At 39.7% G+C, this 16,015-nt stretch overlaps 1 protein-coding gene across 1 annotated transcript; it reads right to left on the reverse strand.

The window, feature by feature from the left end:
- Window positions 1-3,440: 3,440 nt before the first annotated feature.
- LOC120765176 (fructose-1,6-bisphosphatase 1) lies at window positions 3,441-14,805 on the reverse strand. The gene is made up of 7 exons (XM_040089719.2): window positions 14,603-14,805; window positions 12,009-12,171; window positions 10,265-10,357; window positions 9,088-9,231; window positions 6,200-6,337; window positions 4,880-4,999; window positions 3,441-3,856 (listed from the first exon to the last, which is right to left on the reverse strand). The coding sequence occupies exons 1-7, from the start codon at window positions 14,770-14,772 to the stop codon at window positions 3,665-3,667; spliced, it is 1,020 nt and encodes a 339-aa protein (XP_039945653.1). The 5' UTR covers window positions 14,773-14,805; the 3' UTR covers window positions 3,441-3,664.
- Between the last annotated feature and the right edge of the window lie 1,210 nt (window positions 14,806-16,015).

Consider the following 16,015-nt stretch of genomic DNA (forward strand, 5'->3'; position numbering starts at 1 on the left):
AGAAAATCTGGAGTAACAGAAGAAGAGTTTTATTAAGTTTCATTATTATTCCTTTAACCCCAATTACTGCACTAAAATTATTTCTTGCCAGGAAAACAGAAATGAAATTCAATAACAAAACATATACCTAGTGTGGTTTTGTTAATAGGAACTGGAGCTGAAGCTAAAAGGTTTTGCTTTCTCTTGTTCCTTTTTTTTAATCTTTAGCATTTCTTCAGCCTTTCCTGGAAGTGTCTCTTCATCTATGAAAAATAATTACTTATACAGTTTTAAAGGGATTTGAATGCTAAGGTTTTCTACTTTGAAAGCAGCTGCAAAAAAAAGGCGTTTTGAGATTGAGAGCACTGAACACTAGCCACAAGTAGAAAGAAAGAGTTCAGTCCTGCTTTCATGCCATGTGCTTAGCTTTAGGGATGTTTTTCCAGTCCTCTTCCAAGGTGGAGAAAGGACTGGTGAGTGGAGTTGCTCAGATCAAGCAACAGGCAGCTTTTAGACTACATCCTCTAAAGCAATGGTTGAAAAAGAAAAAAATCTTGAAGATTTCTTCCCTACTACAGTGATACAGTTAAATGTACAGGACGCTGTTCACATCACAAGACAAATGTTACACAGCGTGTTCTACCTGGTTTCTTCTTTTGAACAGACTTTGTAGAAAACCAAAAAATAATGCATGTAGGGAGCTTTGGGATAGCACATGGTAGGATCAATAAAAGAAGGGGACAGGTTTCATGTTATACATGCAAAAATATCTGCTGGCTTAAAGTACAACCATTACATTCTGCACATTATTTCATCATCATGGCAGCTGTCAGCCTGACCCATACTAAAATGCTTTTAGTGCAAAATCTCTTTCCTATGCAGCTAGAATAGCATAAGCATACAAAATCAAATTAGTAAATAAGAAATAAGAAATGGGGTGGGGGTTGGCCTATAACTTCTAACTTTTGTCAAAACATCACATGGCAGATCTGTTGAATCCAAGTGATCTTTTACACTGGTCAAAAATACAAAGTTCATATAATCTTCTAACAGAATGTTTGTTTTGGAGTTAGTTGTTCAAAGAGTGTTTTCAGAGCTAATAACTACACTATTTGCCTTTTTTTTTTTTTTTTTTTTTTTTAATCTTCAAATGTGTTTTATAGGTGCTGGTTTTTTAGTATATATAAAGCACAATGTTTTGAGCTTCTCCAAAAACAGTCCTTCAACAAGACATTAACTTACACTATTATGTAAAGAACACAGACTCTTCAATCAATATTCCCATAAACACTGCAGTCAACAGTATAGCAAAAAGAGGAATAAAACTTGGATGGATAAAGACACACAACTGGATTACATGAAAGCCTTCTCCCTTTTTGATTAATACTGTGATCCCACTGAAACAAAATACCCCAAATGATTATACAAAATGATTAGGTTATATAAATAATTACCATTTGGGGGATGTGGGGAGAAATTAGATTGTGTAAAAAATGTGTGATGATTGTCTATAAGCCTGAGAATCTTCAGTACAATGGATTGGAATAGCATAGGAAGGTTAAAAAAATAAACACCTCAATTTGACAGATCTGGGAGATTTGCCTTCTAATATAAAGAGCTCTTGGGGATTATTCACACTTGCACTGGTGTGTGGGCTAGTCCTGAGCTTTAAAGGTGACACCTTTTCTAACTGATATGAAATGTTAGTCACTTGGATGGCACCAGCTGAAACTGGAGCTAGTGACCTTTCACCAAAGGCCACAGTGCAGCCTCTGAGGAGGGCAGTGGGTAGAACCGCCACAGGGGCTGACAGCAGACACTGACAAACCCACCTTCCTGCTCTGCACTGACAGGCAGGGAGAGTTCTGGAAAGGGAGATACGGAAGGAGATTGCTAAGTAGTTCATCCCCTGCTAGCCAGGGATGTTGTTCAAATGTGGACTTACATATTACTGATGAGAAGATAAACCCAGCTCACAATGGGTAAAATGCTAAGTATGAAATGTCAGCCTACAGGTAAAACGAAATTGAGAACTGACCTAGCAAATGTGGACAGCACTGACTTTCCTCCTATAACCTTTATATGCTGTTTACTAAAAATAGATATATGCAGTCCAGGATTCCTGTAAAGCTTGAGGGCAGATACAAACAAGGAATTATGGATACTAGGCATAAATTGCTGCTGTGGATTCTGTCTGCTAAGTCAAGCTAACAGACCACTGAGGCACTGCAGTTCAAACTGACTACCGCCAGCACTCTCAGAGTCTTTTAAGGGTTCAGGTCCCTGAAAGTTGTAATTACTAGCAAAGCTTCATCAGAATTAATATTTTCAGCAGAAACTAGGCCATTCAGTCCCTGACAGAAACATCTCGCCCCCCATCAGTTTGGAGAACAGATGTGTATATACAAATATCTAAAGTTTGCCAGTATGCCCCAGCATGACCTGTCAGAATGAGGGTCCTCCGGTTTTCATCTGTCTGAGCCCTCACAGAGCCTGCTCTTGCACCCTGGATTTCAGCTTTCCCATACTTCTCTCCTGTTTGACAAGAAAAACCACACTCAGTTCAGGCTATCTGCACTGACACATGCAAAGCCCTCAGGCAAGCAGGTTTATAGCTCATGGCACCCCTAGACAGGACCTCCCAAACCAAGAATTGACTTAATGATTAGTGGCATTCTACCCAACATCCATGTGATCCTTACTTTGAGTTTGGTGAAGGTAAGTGGGCAATGAGAAATATCAAAGATTCAAAAACTGTATCCAGATAGAGGTGGACAGCCCATCTAGCTCCCAAGCACTAGCATGCTCTTCCCAGAAGCATGCTTTGAATGAGCATATTGAATGTCAGTATGCTTTAGGGAGATCTTCGCACCTCCCTCCTGAATCCTCTTCCATGGTAATCCCCAATCCCAAAATAACATGAAGAACATCTGGTGGAGGTTTCTAGCAACACACAAGTTCCCGTTTTCATCAGGTAAGCAGGTTAATTTTTGTCAAAGGTAGCCAACTCATTGCAGCAGAATCTGTGTATGTACGAGCTGTCCTCATGCATTGTTTAACCCATTAAAACCCCTCCACGCTAACATGTCATTTTCCATCCTTGGGTAACTGGATCTGATAGAGTGGCAACCAGCATTATTAACGTCACATGTCAGAATTAACATGCACTAATGCCCATGTTTCACAAACATTCATTCTCCATCAGAGTAAACCCAGACCAAAGCACAGTGAACAGATTCTGGGGTGTGCACAATGGTCTAGGAAAGGTCATTCACTGTAAGAGGCTGCTGAGTCTTCTTCCCATGACTTTTTTAAGAGGACAGAGTCAGCTGTACTGCTGATAGTCTGTAAGTTGTCTGAGAAAGGTGTCTCTCCCTGCTAGATATTGAATGCAACACAGTGTTTCCTTGCAGCACGTGGCTCTTCTGTAACCACAAATTATAAATGAAAAAGAAAACATATTTTTCCATTGCTTTCATTTTTAATGCTTCCTTTAATGCACTCTTTTAATGCTTTTCATTGCACAATGCACTTGCACAAGATTTAACTTTTAAAAAAATCTTAAGAAAATATGGCTCATTTGCTACAGCAGTCAGACAGCTCAATCTCATAGTACTGCAGTGCATTCTTTGTTCAGCTGTAAGACATTTTATCCCCTGTGCACAGTGAATTCAGCAAGCTTTCTTTACTTTGCTGAATGCTTCTTGACTATCTCAAGGTACTCCTTCACATCATCAGGAGACCCCAAGACAACAGGCACTCTTTGGTGGATTTCCTCAGGCACTATATCTAGTACTGCTTGATGACCAGTTGTTGCTATTCCCCCAGCCTTCTCAATAACAAAAGCCATAGGATTGCATTCGTAGAGCAGTCTCAGCTAGAAGACAAAAGTCAAAATGGCAGCAAGTCAGGCCAGGCAATGCCAAAAATCATGAAATGTAAATATATTTGGCATCTGATTTTAAATCAATTAATATTCTAAGTACTCTTTATTTCATATAAACATTGACTCAATAATGAAATTGTGTGGATTTTTCTTTTAAAAACACAGTGAATGGTGGATTCGCCCAATCCGATTTCTTTCTCCATAACCCATGTTTGCATTGTGCTATCTACAGAGAGATAAAGCTTGCATGTTAACACACAACTGTTCAGGAGACAGAGCACATAGGACTGTGTGAAAATAAAGAAAACATGAGCCCTGAGCGTGACACTAGGTTTCTCTAATGAATAACTGTATCTTATCTGCAACCTGAAGCAACATTTTACAGAGAATTACAAAACAGATCAAAGGTCTTTGCTGAATAAACAGTCCCCTTCTCAGCCTTTAAGTGCGTGATCTTCCCTGATTGACCATTGTCCTGGCAGATGCAGTCAGGCACAGTTCCTCCAGACGATGTGCTGTTACCACATAAAATATGCAGATGGTTTTCTCTCTGGCACAGCTTCTCCTAATGGGTCAACTACATTTAGGCTTCTTACAAACTAGCTTGTACTAGAAATCTCAGGGTAATGTGGATTGTTCGCTTTGTAATGTTCTACTCAGTTGGGACCAGCATCAGCAGCTTTGGCTGACATGGTGCAGGAGAGCCAGTTTGAGCAGCCCATCCACAAGCTGGATATGTTTGCAGATAAAGAGAAGTCACCACAGTTGAAACAAGTGAGCAGCAGCCCTAAAATGGATGTCTGATACCAGGTTGCTGTCACTTGTGTTTGTTTCTTTATTAGAGATTACCAGGTACTGTCTATAAGAACTGTTTAAGCGTGCAAGGGATGGTCATATCCCCCCACACAAGAAATACAAGCCACCAAGTTAAAAAACACAAGATCAAAATATTGAACTTGATAGTGAAATGTCTACAATGCAATATTTTCTGCAACTGGGCTTATTCAGGCTTACCTTTCCTTTGGGACTTTTGGAGTTAGCAGGATACAGAAAGATTCCTCCATACACCAGTGTGCGATGGACATCTGCCACCATAGATCCTATGTACCTCCCACCATACGGTGAGCTGCCATCCTACAGAAAAATATTCCAATAAAAGTAACTGTAGAGCACACCAGTTTAACCTCCCCCACATGCCCCTTTAGCAGTCCTAACATCTTTCATCTCCATATTGTGCTTCATTGATAATACTCAAAAGTAGTTTTGGAGAGTACGTCAGTATCCTCTTCATTTTTTAACTAGGAAAATCCAAGGATAAGAAGCAACAGAAGACTTCAGCACAGGTGAGCAGTAGCGCCACCAACAGAAAATGTATCCCAGCTCTCCACTGGCTCTAACACTTGGAAAACACTGCATTTCCAATACCAAAACCTCAAGTGAATTGATATTGGGGCTTTGTCTTTTCTAGCAAAAAAAGAATCAAAGAGCAAAAGAAGTGATCTTTCCTACTTCTTCCAACCATTTTTGCCAACTTCTGCTATTTTTTTGTTAAGAAAAAGTTGATTGTTGACTTCTGATGTTATTTCCTTATTCTGCTCTTAATATCTAAATAAACAACTTTTAGCCTGGAAAGAATGATGAAAACATCGGTCTTCTTCCAAGCAAGATCAGGAAGTCAGGAAGGGACACAAATACTTAACAATAGTAGGTATTCACATTTTCATTGTCAGTGTAGTAACTCCTATGATGAAATGTGTAAGGCATGAGAACCTTTTATGGGCACTCCTTGGAGCTTTGGGCCTTCTGACACCAGGAAGTTGCACAACCACAAAGCAGGCCTTGAAACTACACTAGATTTTCAAGAGAGAGGCAGACCTAGGACACTCGTGTTACCACTGAGCAATGACCCACTGCCATCCCCACTCCGCTCTCCAGCTACTCAGATGTTGCAGTGAGGCAGCAGCAACACAACACATCTTGATCAAATTTCTTCATCACCGGACAAGATTTCCTCTCTACTTGATTACCAAATGCCCAGTTAAGCCTCCAGCACCATTACTCAGGCCCTCATTCAGGATAAAGATTCAAAAAAGGAAAAAAGGGAGAAAGTAACAAAATGCAAAAGAGGTGCAGTGCAGTATTGGAGAATGCTGAAGTATCTGGTTACATCAATTGCTGGTCTCATTAGCAATTCTACATCAAGTTATATTTTAAATAGACAGGAAAGGAAAACAAGCTCTGAACAGTGCATGAGAGAATGAGTGATTGATCATAAAGCTGGAAATCATGAATTTTTTTGTCATCCGAAAGTTCCTGTGAAACAGGACCTTTTACCTCAGGGAATTTCTTCTTTTTGAGATACTCTGTGATGGCAGGATCAAAATATTTAGCATAGCCTTCATTGAGACTGTAGATATTTCCCTTCTTTTTGATTTTCACATCTCTTTCCACCAAAATGAATTCTCCGATTGCCTAACAATAAGAAAGAAAAACTACTTGTTAACATTAATTGCTCCAGTGGTTTCATGTTTACTAAATTTTGGTCTTGGTACTTACTTTTTCTGTGGGAGAGAGACTAGGAGAAAAACAAAGCAGGCTCAACCTTAAAATTAACAAATAGTTTATTAACATACACTAAAAGAATAGAAAAAAAGAAAGTTGGAAAAAAAACCTAAAATGGAATGAAACTTCTAAAACATTCTTCTCTCCCCTTACAAACTGTTCACTTTTTTACAAAACAACATAAAGAGACAAAACTTGTAATTTTCAGTCAGTTTCACTATCTGACAATAGTCTTTCATCAATTCATAAGGAAAAGACTATCTTTTAGAGTCATGGATCCCACTGACAACTTAGAACAGTTCTCTTGTGGGTTTTAAACTGTCACAAAAACAACTGCCTGGAGAAACCTGCCTTTGTGTCCCTCCCAGGAACAGTTTCCCAAGCTGCTGATGGGTCATGGGTCTTAGACTTTTGCATACTGGGGTGTCACCTTCTAAAGATGAATAACTCCAAAGCAAAGGATTTTTCACTTCAAGGTACAGAGATATCTTCTCACTTCTTCACTGGCGCAGGGAGCTTCTTATCTTTATCTCTGTTCAAGCATCTTATAGGATATTATTTAGTTCATCACAAACACCTTTGCTCAAATCTACACACAAATTAAAACAATCATCTCCCCAAATGCATATTTTTTCTATGATTTAAAGGAATGACTTTATAGAGTTCATTTCCATGGCTTAAGGAAGAATAGAACAACCAACTCTTCAACTCTCTGTTCCAATAGTCTTTTCACTCTTGCTTTACTGACTTCATCTTGTTGTTCTTTATGTTCACTCTGTCCTTTCTTACTCTCTCAGAGAAGGGCCAAGCTCTGGAAGCTTCATGTTGCTAAGAAAGAGTTAAATCTGCTTGGAGTCTTTGTCTCTCTCTGTAGCTCGTGGTGTTAGATGTTCAAGGCTGAGCTGATGAGGGAGGAAGAACTCACAGAAATATCAGAGATCAGAGCACCCGGGCAGTCCAGAATCACAAAAAACCAGGCAGGATCATAAATGCCTTCTCAGCCCACCCCTCGGTGTAAATCGGGGTGGCTTCGGCCCAAATGGTGCCCACAGCTCTTATCAGGGGCCCAGCAGAGATCTCTCCCTGCTCCACAGAAGTCTGAAGAAAGTAGCTGTTATAAAACAGCAACCTCTCCTTCCCTTCCCCTTCACCCGGGAGCCAATGGAATCCGGCCAGGCCTCAGGCCAGCTTCTCCCCCAAAAGGGGGGAGCAGCAGGCCCAGCTCGATGTTACCTGTCTCTCTCTAGCCAAAAAAAGAAGAAAAAAGACCCACCTACAAGAAATTAAAGGATTTTATATGGTACTTCCCAAAGTCGCAGCTAGTAATTCTCAAAGGTTAAAACAGATGCCAATATTTTAACTAGCTCTCTAATAAGTCCCTGTCTCTTTTAAAGCCATTCCCAGGTCTTAACCTGAAAAATTATTTTACATTCTGTTATAACTAAAAAACTAAACTGTACCAGCCTATGACAATTGCTCACTTATTCGCAAACTAAGGCAAAATCCAAAAATATACACAATTTAATAAAAATTTACGACCACTGCCGATTCTTTAAATAATTCAGTATCTACAAAAAAGTAGTCATTGTAGTCTACATACAAGGTATTTTGTTTGTCCATAAACACAGACAGAGCATGAATCCTGGCATCATGCAAGCTTGCTCATACTACCATTCCAAGCACTCTCTATTTTCTATGCCCAAAAAATGCTATTTTGTAAATTTGTTTACCTCTCCACTCTTCTGCTAGACTTACAACAATGTAAGTTTCAGAACTCTAAGGAGTTTGGAAACTGAGAGTGCTGGCTGAACCAATGCATAAACAACTTCAAATAGCTGCAGATACCAGCTCTTTTTAGCTCGGACTAACTGGAAGCCTATGACCAAGGGCTGGTCTGTTTAGTTTTCGCTAAAGTAAATTTCCAAGTCAGTGCTAAAGGTAAACAAAATAACATGCACGCATGCTTGAAGTTTAATCTATTACTTGAATAAAGTCAAAACCACATGCATCTATTTAAGCTGCTACTAAACAGAGGGTACTGTTATAATAAAAAGTTCTATTTCCTGCAGCTTGATCACTGCAGGTTATAAAAATTCAAGACTGGCAGGTGGCACACCCTGACTGATCACAAAGAAACAGGCCACTAAAGCAAACTACCTTCTGCTGTGATCAACATGACTTTTGTTTCAAAACTCATGGTAAATGCATGTTAGAACGTCACATCACCCACACACATCACTTACTCTTTTACATCCCATGGTGGGATCTGAAAACACAGAAAAAGGTTAAATATTTATGCTCCTCTGGTTTACTAAGGTCCTAGCACTAAGGAAAAGACAAATAAGACTTAAAGGGTATTTTGTACTGCAGAAAACAGCTCATTTTAAATATCACATGATTCCACATGCTGTGTATTTGCTCTGCTGACTCAGCTGTCTTCCTGTTGTTGAGTCACATGGCACTGCTGCGTCAGGCAGGCAGCATGCAAGTCTCTTGATATTACTGCTGGTGTGTTGTAAGTACAAGTGCATTTATACTTCATTCCTTCATGCTACCTTGAAAACTGCTCCTTAGGTTGATTTTCCTGGGGACAAACAGCTCTTATAGACAGTACCTGGTAATCCCTAATACAGCAACAAAGAGACAGAAGAAATTCTCACCGGATCCAGCATGAAACAGTTGACACCTCCAGCAGAAGTGGCCAGTACCAGCATGGTGGCGCTCCCATAGAGTGCATAACCAGCTGCCACGAGATTGCGTCCAGGCTGTAAAGCATCTTTCCCAGAAGGTTCATCAGTAGACACCTAGAACAAGAAAGAGTATAGCCAATTTTATTTCATTGTTATTGCTGGTACATGACTGGACTCTGGGATAGGGACAGTCTTCTGCTCCATATCCATGCATGAGGTGGCACAGATGTTTCCATGATCCCCAACTGAGATTCCTACTGGATGCACTAATACAAATTACATATAGGATACAAACACATTGATCTAGAAATGCTGCTCTAACTAAGCCTAGCAGGAATGCAGGAAGCAGGAAAGGATTAAGGAGATAATAAAGAACTATGTACCTCCTTGTAAGTGATGATGAACACAGCTCAGAGGAAAACTCGGAGGCACAGTTGAAAAGAAATGAATCATGACTCACAGAGTTCAAAGCTGATCAAAATTACTTGGGATTTTTTGTTTGTTTGTTTGTTTTCTTTTGCTTCACACAAAAATGAAATTGAAAATAGCCACTTTGGGATATATGACAACATGCAAAAGATGATTAAAATGGACAGCTGGGTTTGTTTCATCTCATTTACTTTTTGCCCCATGTTGTGACCTGTAAGACTGGTATTTCAACCTCCTTCAGACAGGGTTTCTGCTTTTCAGAGTGAATTAGACACTTCAAATGCACATGACATGTTTCAGCTCTGGTCTGTTTTTGAAGCTTGTCCTCAGGCCAACAGGACTGCTAGTACAGAGAACAAGAAAAACTCGAAAGCACATTCCCCAAGTAGATGACAATCACATGGTATTTCGTCTCAACACAAATATTCATGAAACCTAAGACGTGATCTTTTCCAAGGGGTAATTTCATTAGCTGGCTAATTAAATATCAGCTAGGCTTCCATGTACACATAGGTTCTTCTTCTAAGAGACTAATTCAAATCCTGACTAATTCAAACTCAAATCCATGCGTCTGTGAAATACTAGATTTAACTTAAAGCTGGCCTTGAGTCTCTTTCACAAACAAGTTTAGTTAGATTTTATTGTCTTCCCATGCAATTTTATTTCACCAAAAGCTGCACAATAATAGTTTTGCCTATTCTGCATGAACGAATTTTACCTTTCTATAAATTGCAAAGATGGTTCCAATTGAAACAAGACAGTCAATGTTCGACGAACCATCTAGAGGGTCTATGCAGACTATGTATTTACCCTAGAAAATACAAAAGAGGAAACTAGATTAGTGACAATATTTATCCACTTCCTCCAAACAAAAACATTTCACGAGGTAAATTTTCTCTGAGACTTACACTGCAAAATAAGCTAAAACACCTTTATAGATTACAAAGGAACTAAATTCAAATGTCAGCAAGTCTTTGGCCCAGAATTCATTCTTGATTACAACCATGATTTGTGCCAAACCAGAAACTGAGAAATCTTTAAAGTACATAGCAGATGTTAACACAGGAAAAGTGAAGTTTTCTCATATACTATTTAATGTGAGAAAAAGAGGGGAAATGCTTTTATTGGTTTAATTTCATCTGTGTAATTAATGTCAGTCCTTTCATATCCACCAGCTGGGTTAGGTGGCACTTTCTCTTTGGTTACATGTCTTTGTGAATAATAAGGGATAAAACCAAAATGAAGATCACCCTTTTTCATGTAGAGCTAAAAACTCTATTTTACCTCTACCTATGGAGGTATTAAAAAGCTTCTTAATGGCTGCCATGCCTAAACTATACATTTTCCTTTATCTGTGCTCTGAAATAGTCAAATACTACCTTATCCAGACTGATTTTACCCTGGGTTTTGAGGGGTCAAAAAAGAAGTCTCTGCCTTATTGCTGGATTAAGGAAATTGACAGTAGAGGACGAAAAGCTGAATTAACTGAACCTTTTAAATATTTTGGTCCCCCATAATTTTATTCATAGTTGTCTTAATAATAGTGTGTAACAGCAGTGTTTATTTCTTTTTCATTTGATTTTATCCTGTGTGTCAGAAATTTAAATTTAAGTTCAGCAATGCTCTGCTCTGCAAGTCTGATTTGCTGGTATGCATTGATAAAAACACTGTATTGGCTCACATTTTGTTTAGAAAAGCATTAATACTCAGACTCCATCAGTGATCTTTGAGAATATTTCTTCAGATCTATGGAAATCCAATGCCTAGAAAATCAATTCTGAGGATTTCTCAACAGGGACAGACGGAACTGCTTAAACAAAGGAAACTTTATTATACGTTCTAAATTATGTTTTTGCTCTTCATTTTTGCTAAATTTTTACTCAGATTTTTACATGATCAGATCAAATTTTAGGTGGGGAAAAAAGGAACTATCCCACAACAAGTGTATGCAGACTTGTGAAGATAAATAATAATAAATGTAAAAAAATATTTTTGTTTCACTGTTGCAAAGTCTTTCATAGGTTTCAAGGAGAATTTTCATGAATTAAAGACCTCGAGATTTGACCTGCAGAGAACAAGCTCATCAGTGTCCTACTCAAAAAGTGACATTTCAAAAGGGCTTGACTGACTCAGAGCATAGTTCCAGAGATCAGATGGTATGAATGAAATGTTTTCTCCACAATAAGAAAAAGGTGGGAGAAAAAGAACATAGGGAGGAACAATATATTTTAAAAAATAAATAAATAAAATGAACAAACATTAGTCTGGAGAGCAGAAATGACAGAAAGAACAAATGTTGACTAACACTCTCTCCACCCATCACGTCCACCTTCTTTTGTCAGTTTAGGAAAGTACCTGTTTTCTGAAACCTTTTAGCTCAGTTTTACTTTTTTAGATGTGGAGCAGTACACCTGTACGGGCCAATCAGAAATCAAGCACAGAGAATTTTTAAAGTTACTAACCTGTTTTTCAGTTTCCACTATCACAGCATCTTTGTTTTCTTCAGACACAATAACACATGTACTGAAGGATGACTTAAGCATGTTAATCACCAGGTCATTGGAAAGAATATCCAGCTTTTTTACTTGATCTCCCGTCACATTGGTAGACCCAGCAATTCCATAGCTAGAGCAATTGCAGGAGAGAGCATTTCATGAGAATGGAGCACTGCATCGTCTTAAGTGTTCTGTTTCTTATGCCTGTAAAACCTCCTGTAAACATACAGAACCTTCAAATGACATCTCAGCTCTCTAAGCCTGTTTTTCATTTACTGCCCAGTGAATTCTTGCTGAGACATGTTACCATTAGCTGTGTTCGCATGTCTAGAGGTTGCTGAGAAATACAAACCAAGGGTTTGCTTTTCAATAGTTTGTAAACTATAGTTAAAGACCAGGCTGTGAAGGCTGAGTTACAACCGTCCTTTTAATGAGCTCTTAGGACCTACATATTATTCCTGAGTTCTAGGCTCTGCATACCCTAAAAGCTAAGAATAATTCATTAGAAAATTTTGTTTTAAAAGTGTATGTATACTTTAAAAAATATGAATACATATGTGAATCTGACCACACTAGTTATGCTATATCCTCTGTCTGTAGTATACTCCTGATTAGCAATATGTTATGCAAATTGCAGCAGCAGAAGTCTGTTCACAGATAAATCAACCTATTCACAGTTTAATGTTTTCAGTTTTGATTTGAAGTAGTAAATGTTTCTTTGAGAAAAGAACTGAGCAATACTAATAGGAAACACAAATAAAATACTCCAAGCTAATCAGAATCAAACCATCTGGCACATGGAAATACCAGGAGACCTTATGGTAAGTGATTTTGTAAGCACGCAAAGCAGAGAAAGGGGAAGTTTAGCTCTTAGAAGAGAAAAACAATGGCAAGCCTGGCACACATTCAGATGGCTCTTAAGAACTTAAGCTACAGTTAATTGATTAGGCTCAACACTGGTATTTTAGGTTTTATGTAATAACACTGAACACACTATTTTAGCAATGCATTGCATTTCTTCAGTTTAATGCATGAGACAAAGAAAAAGACCTGGAATAACTCTCTGTGTTTCTCTCTCTCTGCTACAGTGACTTAAATATTTTTCTGCAACTGTGAAAGTGCTTTTGGAAAAAAAATGTACTTTGAACACAGCGCTTATGAGTGAAGGCACAGCAGCAGAAGGGCTTCTGCACCTTCACCTTTTGGGGACTCCTGAGAGGGGAAGATAAGGTGCGGAGACTCCAGCTGGGAAGGGTCTGCATATCTTCCACAGCTGTTCTGCGCCTCCCCTGCTGAGCAGCACTAAGCATATAGTTGAGTCTGAGGATGGTCCAAAGAAATGTATTGCAATGATGCCTGCTTGTTCACATTCCCTGACAGCAAAGCAAAATCTCACCACTGCTTATAAAATGTGGTCCCACAGTAAATGTACTGTTCAAGGAGGCTTATGAGTCCAAAGCCTGCTACCCCAGCACTGATGAAGAGTTAAACCCACTGTGCAGGGGATCATAAGGCAAGTCCATGGGCACAGATAACAAACCTGTGGGCAGCTGCCAACAGACAACATGTAAGACACAAAAGGAATAGGGCATTAAGCTTACAAATCAGATTATAGCAGGGAAACCCTGCTCTCTATTGATATATATAGGAAGCATATGAAAGGGCTGGCACATGACAATTAAAAATTACCACAGTTACCTGCAGTCTGAAGTCAATATAGGAAAAATAGTTCAAATATAAGTGGAGGATTTTTGCCTTTTTTCTTATTATATCTTCCTGTGCATGGCTTGCTGAGGTAAATTCTTTTTCTCTTCACAACATTTTCCATTATGTAATGAAGTAGCCCATGTCTTAATCAGCACACAACTGGGCGTATGAAGAATATGTAAAATACTTAGGAGGATTAGTTACCTATGAGCAGGTTCAGCTATTTTACATTTCAAGAGTTCTAAATTCCTTCTGATGCATCTCCAGAACATCCTTCTGACCGGCTGAATACAGACACCTATGCTCCTAACCAGCGCACCTTCTAAAAGCCTTAGACATTCAAAATTTCAGCAGAAACTCTACTTACTATGATGCACTACAAAAAACCAAAACAAAACAAAACAAAACAAAACAAAACAAAAAACCCACTCTGAATTTGATTCAACACCTCAAACATAAAATGGTGCTTTGATATTAAGCAATATGCGATGAGCCATATTTTGCTAGCCTTTGTTTTTTCAGTCTATTTGGTCTTATGGCTCCAGGCACCCACACCTGCTGAAAGTATTCCTGAAGTTCTATTATCGATAGACACTTCTCAAAGACTGGATGCCTTATCCTATTGAAAAGTCATAGGACCTGTGTCACTTAAAAAGAATCAAGAATCTAAGATATTACTAAAGGAGTTACCTTCAGCCCTGTGCAAGAGGATGGGTTGATGTAACCCCACTCACAGGCTATTCTGGTGAAATACCTATTCCCATCCTCATCGCGAAACCCACCACCCCGGAGGCAATAGGATGCCATGGACCCGCGGGGACGCGGGAAGGTGCGGGGCGCATCCCGGGACTCACAGGTTGGCAATGCCCGCTTTACGGACGGCGGTGGAAATGGCTTTGATGGCCGTGCAGAGGGAGTTGAGGAGTTGCGTGAACTCCCCGCTGCCCTTCGCCCGCCTGCCTTCCTCCATCACGAAGCGGGTCATGGTGATGACATTGGTGTCGAACGTGGATCGGTCCGTCATGGTGGCGGCGACTGCGGCCGCGGCCGCCAGCACCGCCACTTGCCTCAGCGGGGCGGGCCGGGGCGGGGAGCGGGCGGGCAGGGACGGGGACGGGCCGGGCCGCGGGAAGGCGGGGGCAAGGCTGACAGGGGGAAAAGGGATAAAGGGACCCTGCCCCTCTGTCCCACAGACGCTCGAAAAGATACACAAGCCCCCACCCTTTTTTTTTTTTTTTTTTTTTTTTTTTTTTTTTTTTTTTAACCCAAATCTTCCCTCATACATTGTGCGGGGAGAGGCGACGGAAGGATGCTTTGGGCGTTCGTTATGTGAACGGCACAGAGAGTCGATCGACACACGGCTGCTGGTAGTTCTTAGTGTTTGCAGTGGTCGCGCTTCAGTGCTAATGGCCCTGAAACTGTGCCCCAAATTCGAGCTGGTTCACCGCTTGATTGCAAAACTCTGTGTGGGTCACTGTAGATTACAGCGAACTAGGCACAACCTACAGAGCAAGGCTAGTATCTTCTGCTGTACAGGAACGCTCTCATCCTGTCTCTTCAGTACAGGAAAAACACATACTCGGTAACCGATCCCATCAAGTATTGACTTACTCCGTTTACAGAGATCATGTTAACCCCACGTGTCCCAGCCTTATCCAACACCATAAAAAAGCTGCAAGGAAACAGCCCCTGGAAGCTGCACTCAGTTAGACATTTATAACAAACTCTCCAAACCTGTTCAATAGAAAGACATAGGCTGAGTTCCAGTTCAAAAGCTAGAAGTTAAAGCATGTCACATAAATACTGCTGCAAGGGAATCTAGACCCTCCTGAATTTCATTTCTTCATAGAAATGTTCTAGTCTTTCTGCTTTTGCATCAAAATCAAGCAATATGTTTTGCTGCTTTTGTTTGATCAGAAAAATCCAAGCACTAGTAAGGAAAAACAGATTCACCCAACATTGGACCCTAGATAAACCATTTCACACAATAATTTGACAAACACAAACCTGAATGCAGGCGTTCTACTCAGATTTCTCATTCTAGCTATTATTTTATATTCCTGTTATCTAAGAAGATGAATATTTTAAAAATTCATTATTTTTCAGTAGAATGCATTTGTGAGTTGAATAAGCACAGTCTTGAATTCTAAGTTGAAACCACAGGTTGAAATCATTCCAAATGGTGTCAAACACAGGGCAAAAGTCTTTTACAAGATGCACGTCTTTGCATATGTGCAAGTCTGTCTTCATGCAAAGCACACTGCATA

Source organism: Hirundo rustica, chromosome Z, assembly GCF_015227805.2.
Source record: "Hirundo rustica isolate bHirRus1 chromosome Z, bHirRus1.pri.v3, whole genome shotgun sequence".
Lineage (NCBI taxonomy): Eukaryota > Metazoa > Chordata > Aves > Passeriformes > Hirundinidae > Hirundo > Hirundo rustica.

Excerpts from the sequence above, each read along its gene's own strand:
- LOC120765176 (XM_040089719.2), bottom strand. The coding sequence starts at position 14,772 with ATGACGGACCGATCCACGTTCGACACCAATGTCATCACCATGACCCGC. Across the intron at positions 10,358-12,008 it reads TAGTGGAAACTGAAAAACAG|GGTAAATACATAGTCTGCAT; the intron begins GTTAGTAACTTT and ends TGTATTTTCTAG. Across the intron at positions 6,338-9,087 it reads ACTGTTTCATGCTGGATCCG|GCAATCGGAGAATTCATTTT; the intron begins GTGAGAATTTCT and ends TCTTATTGTTAG.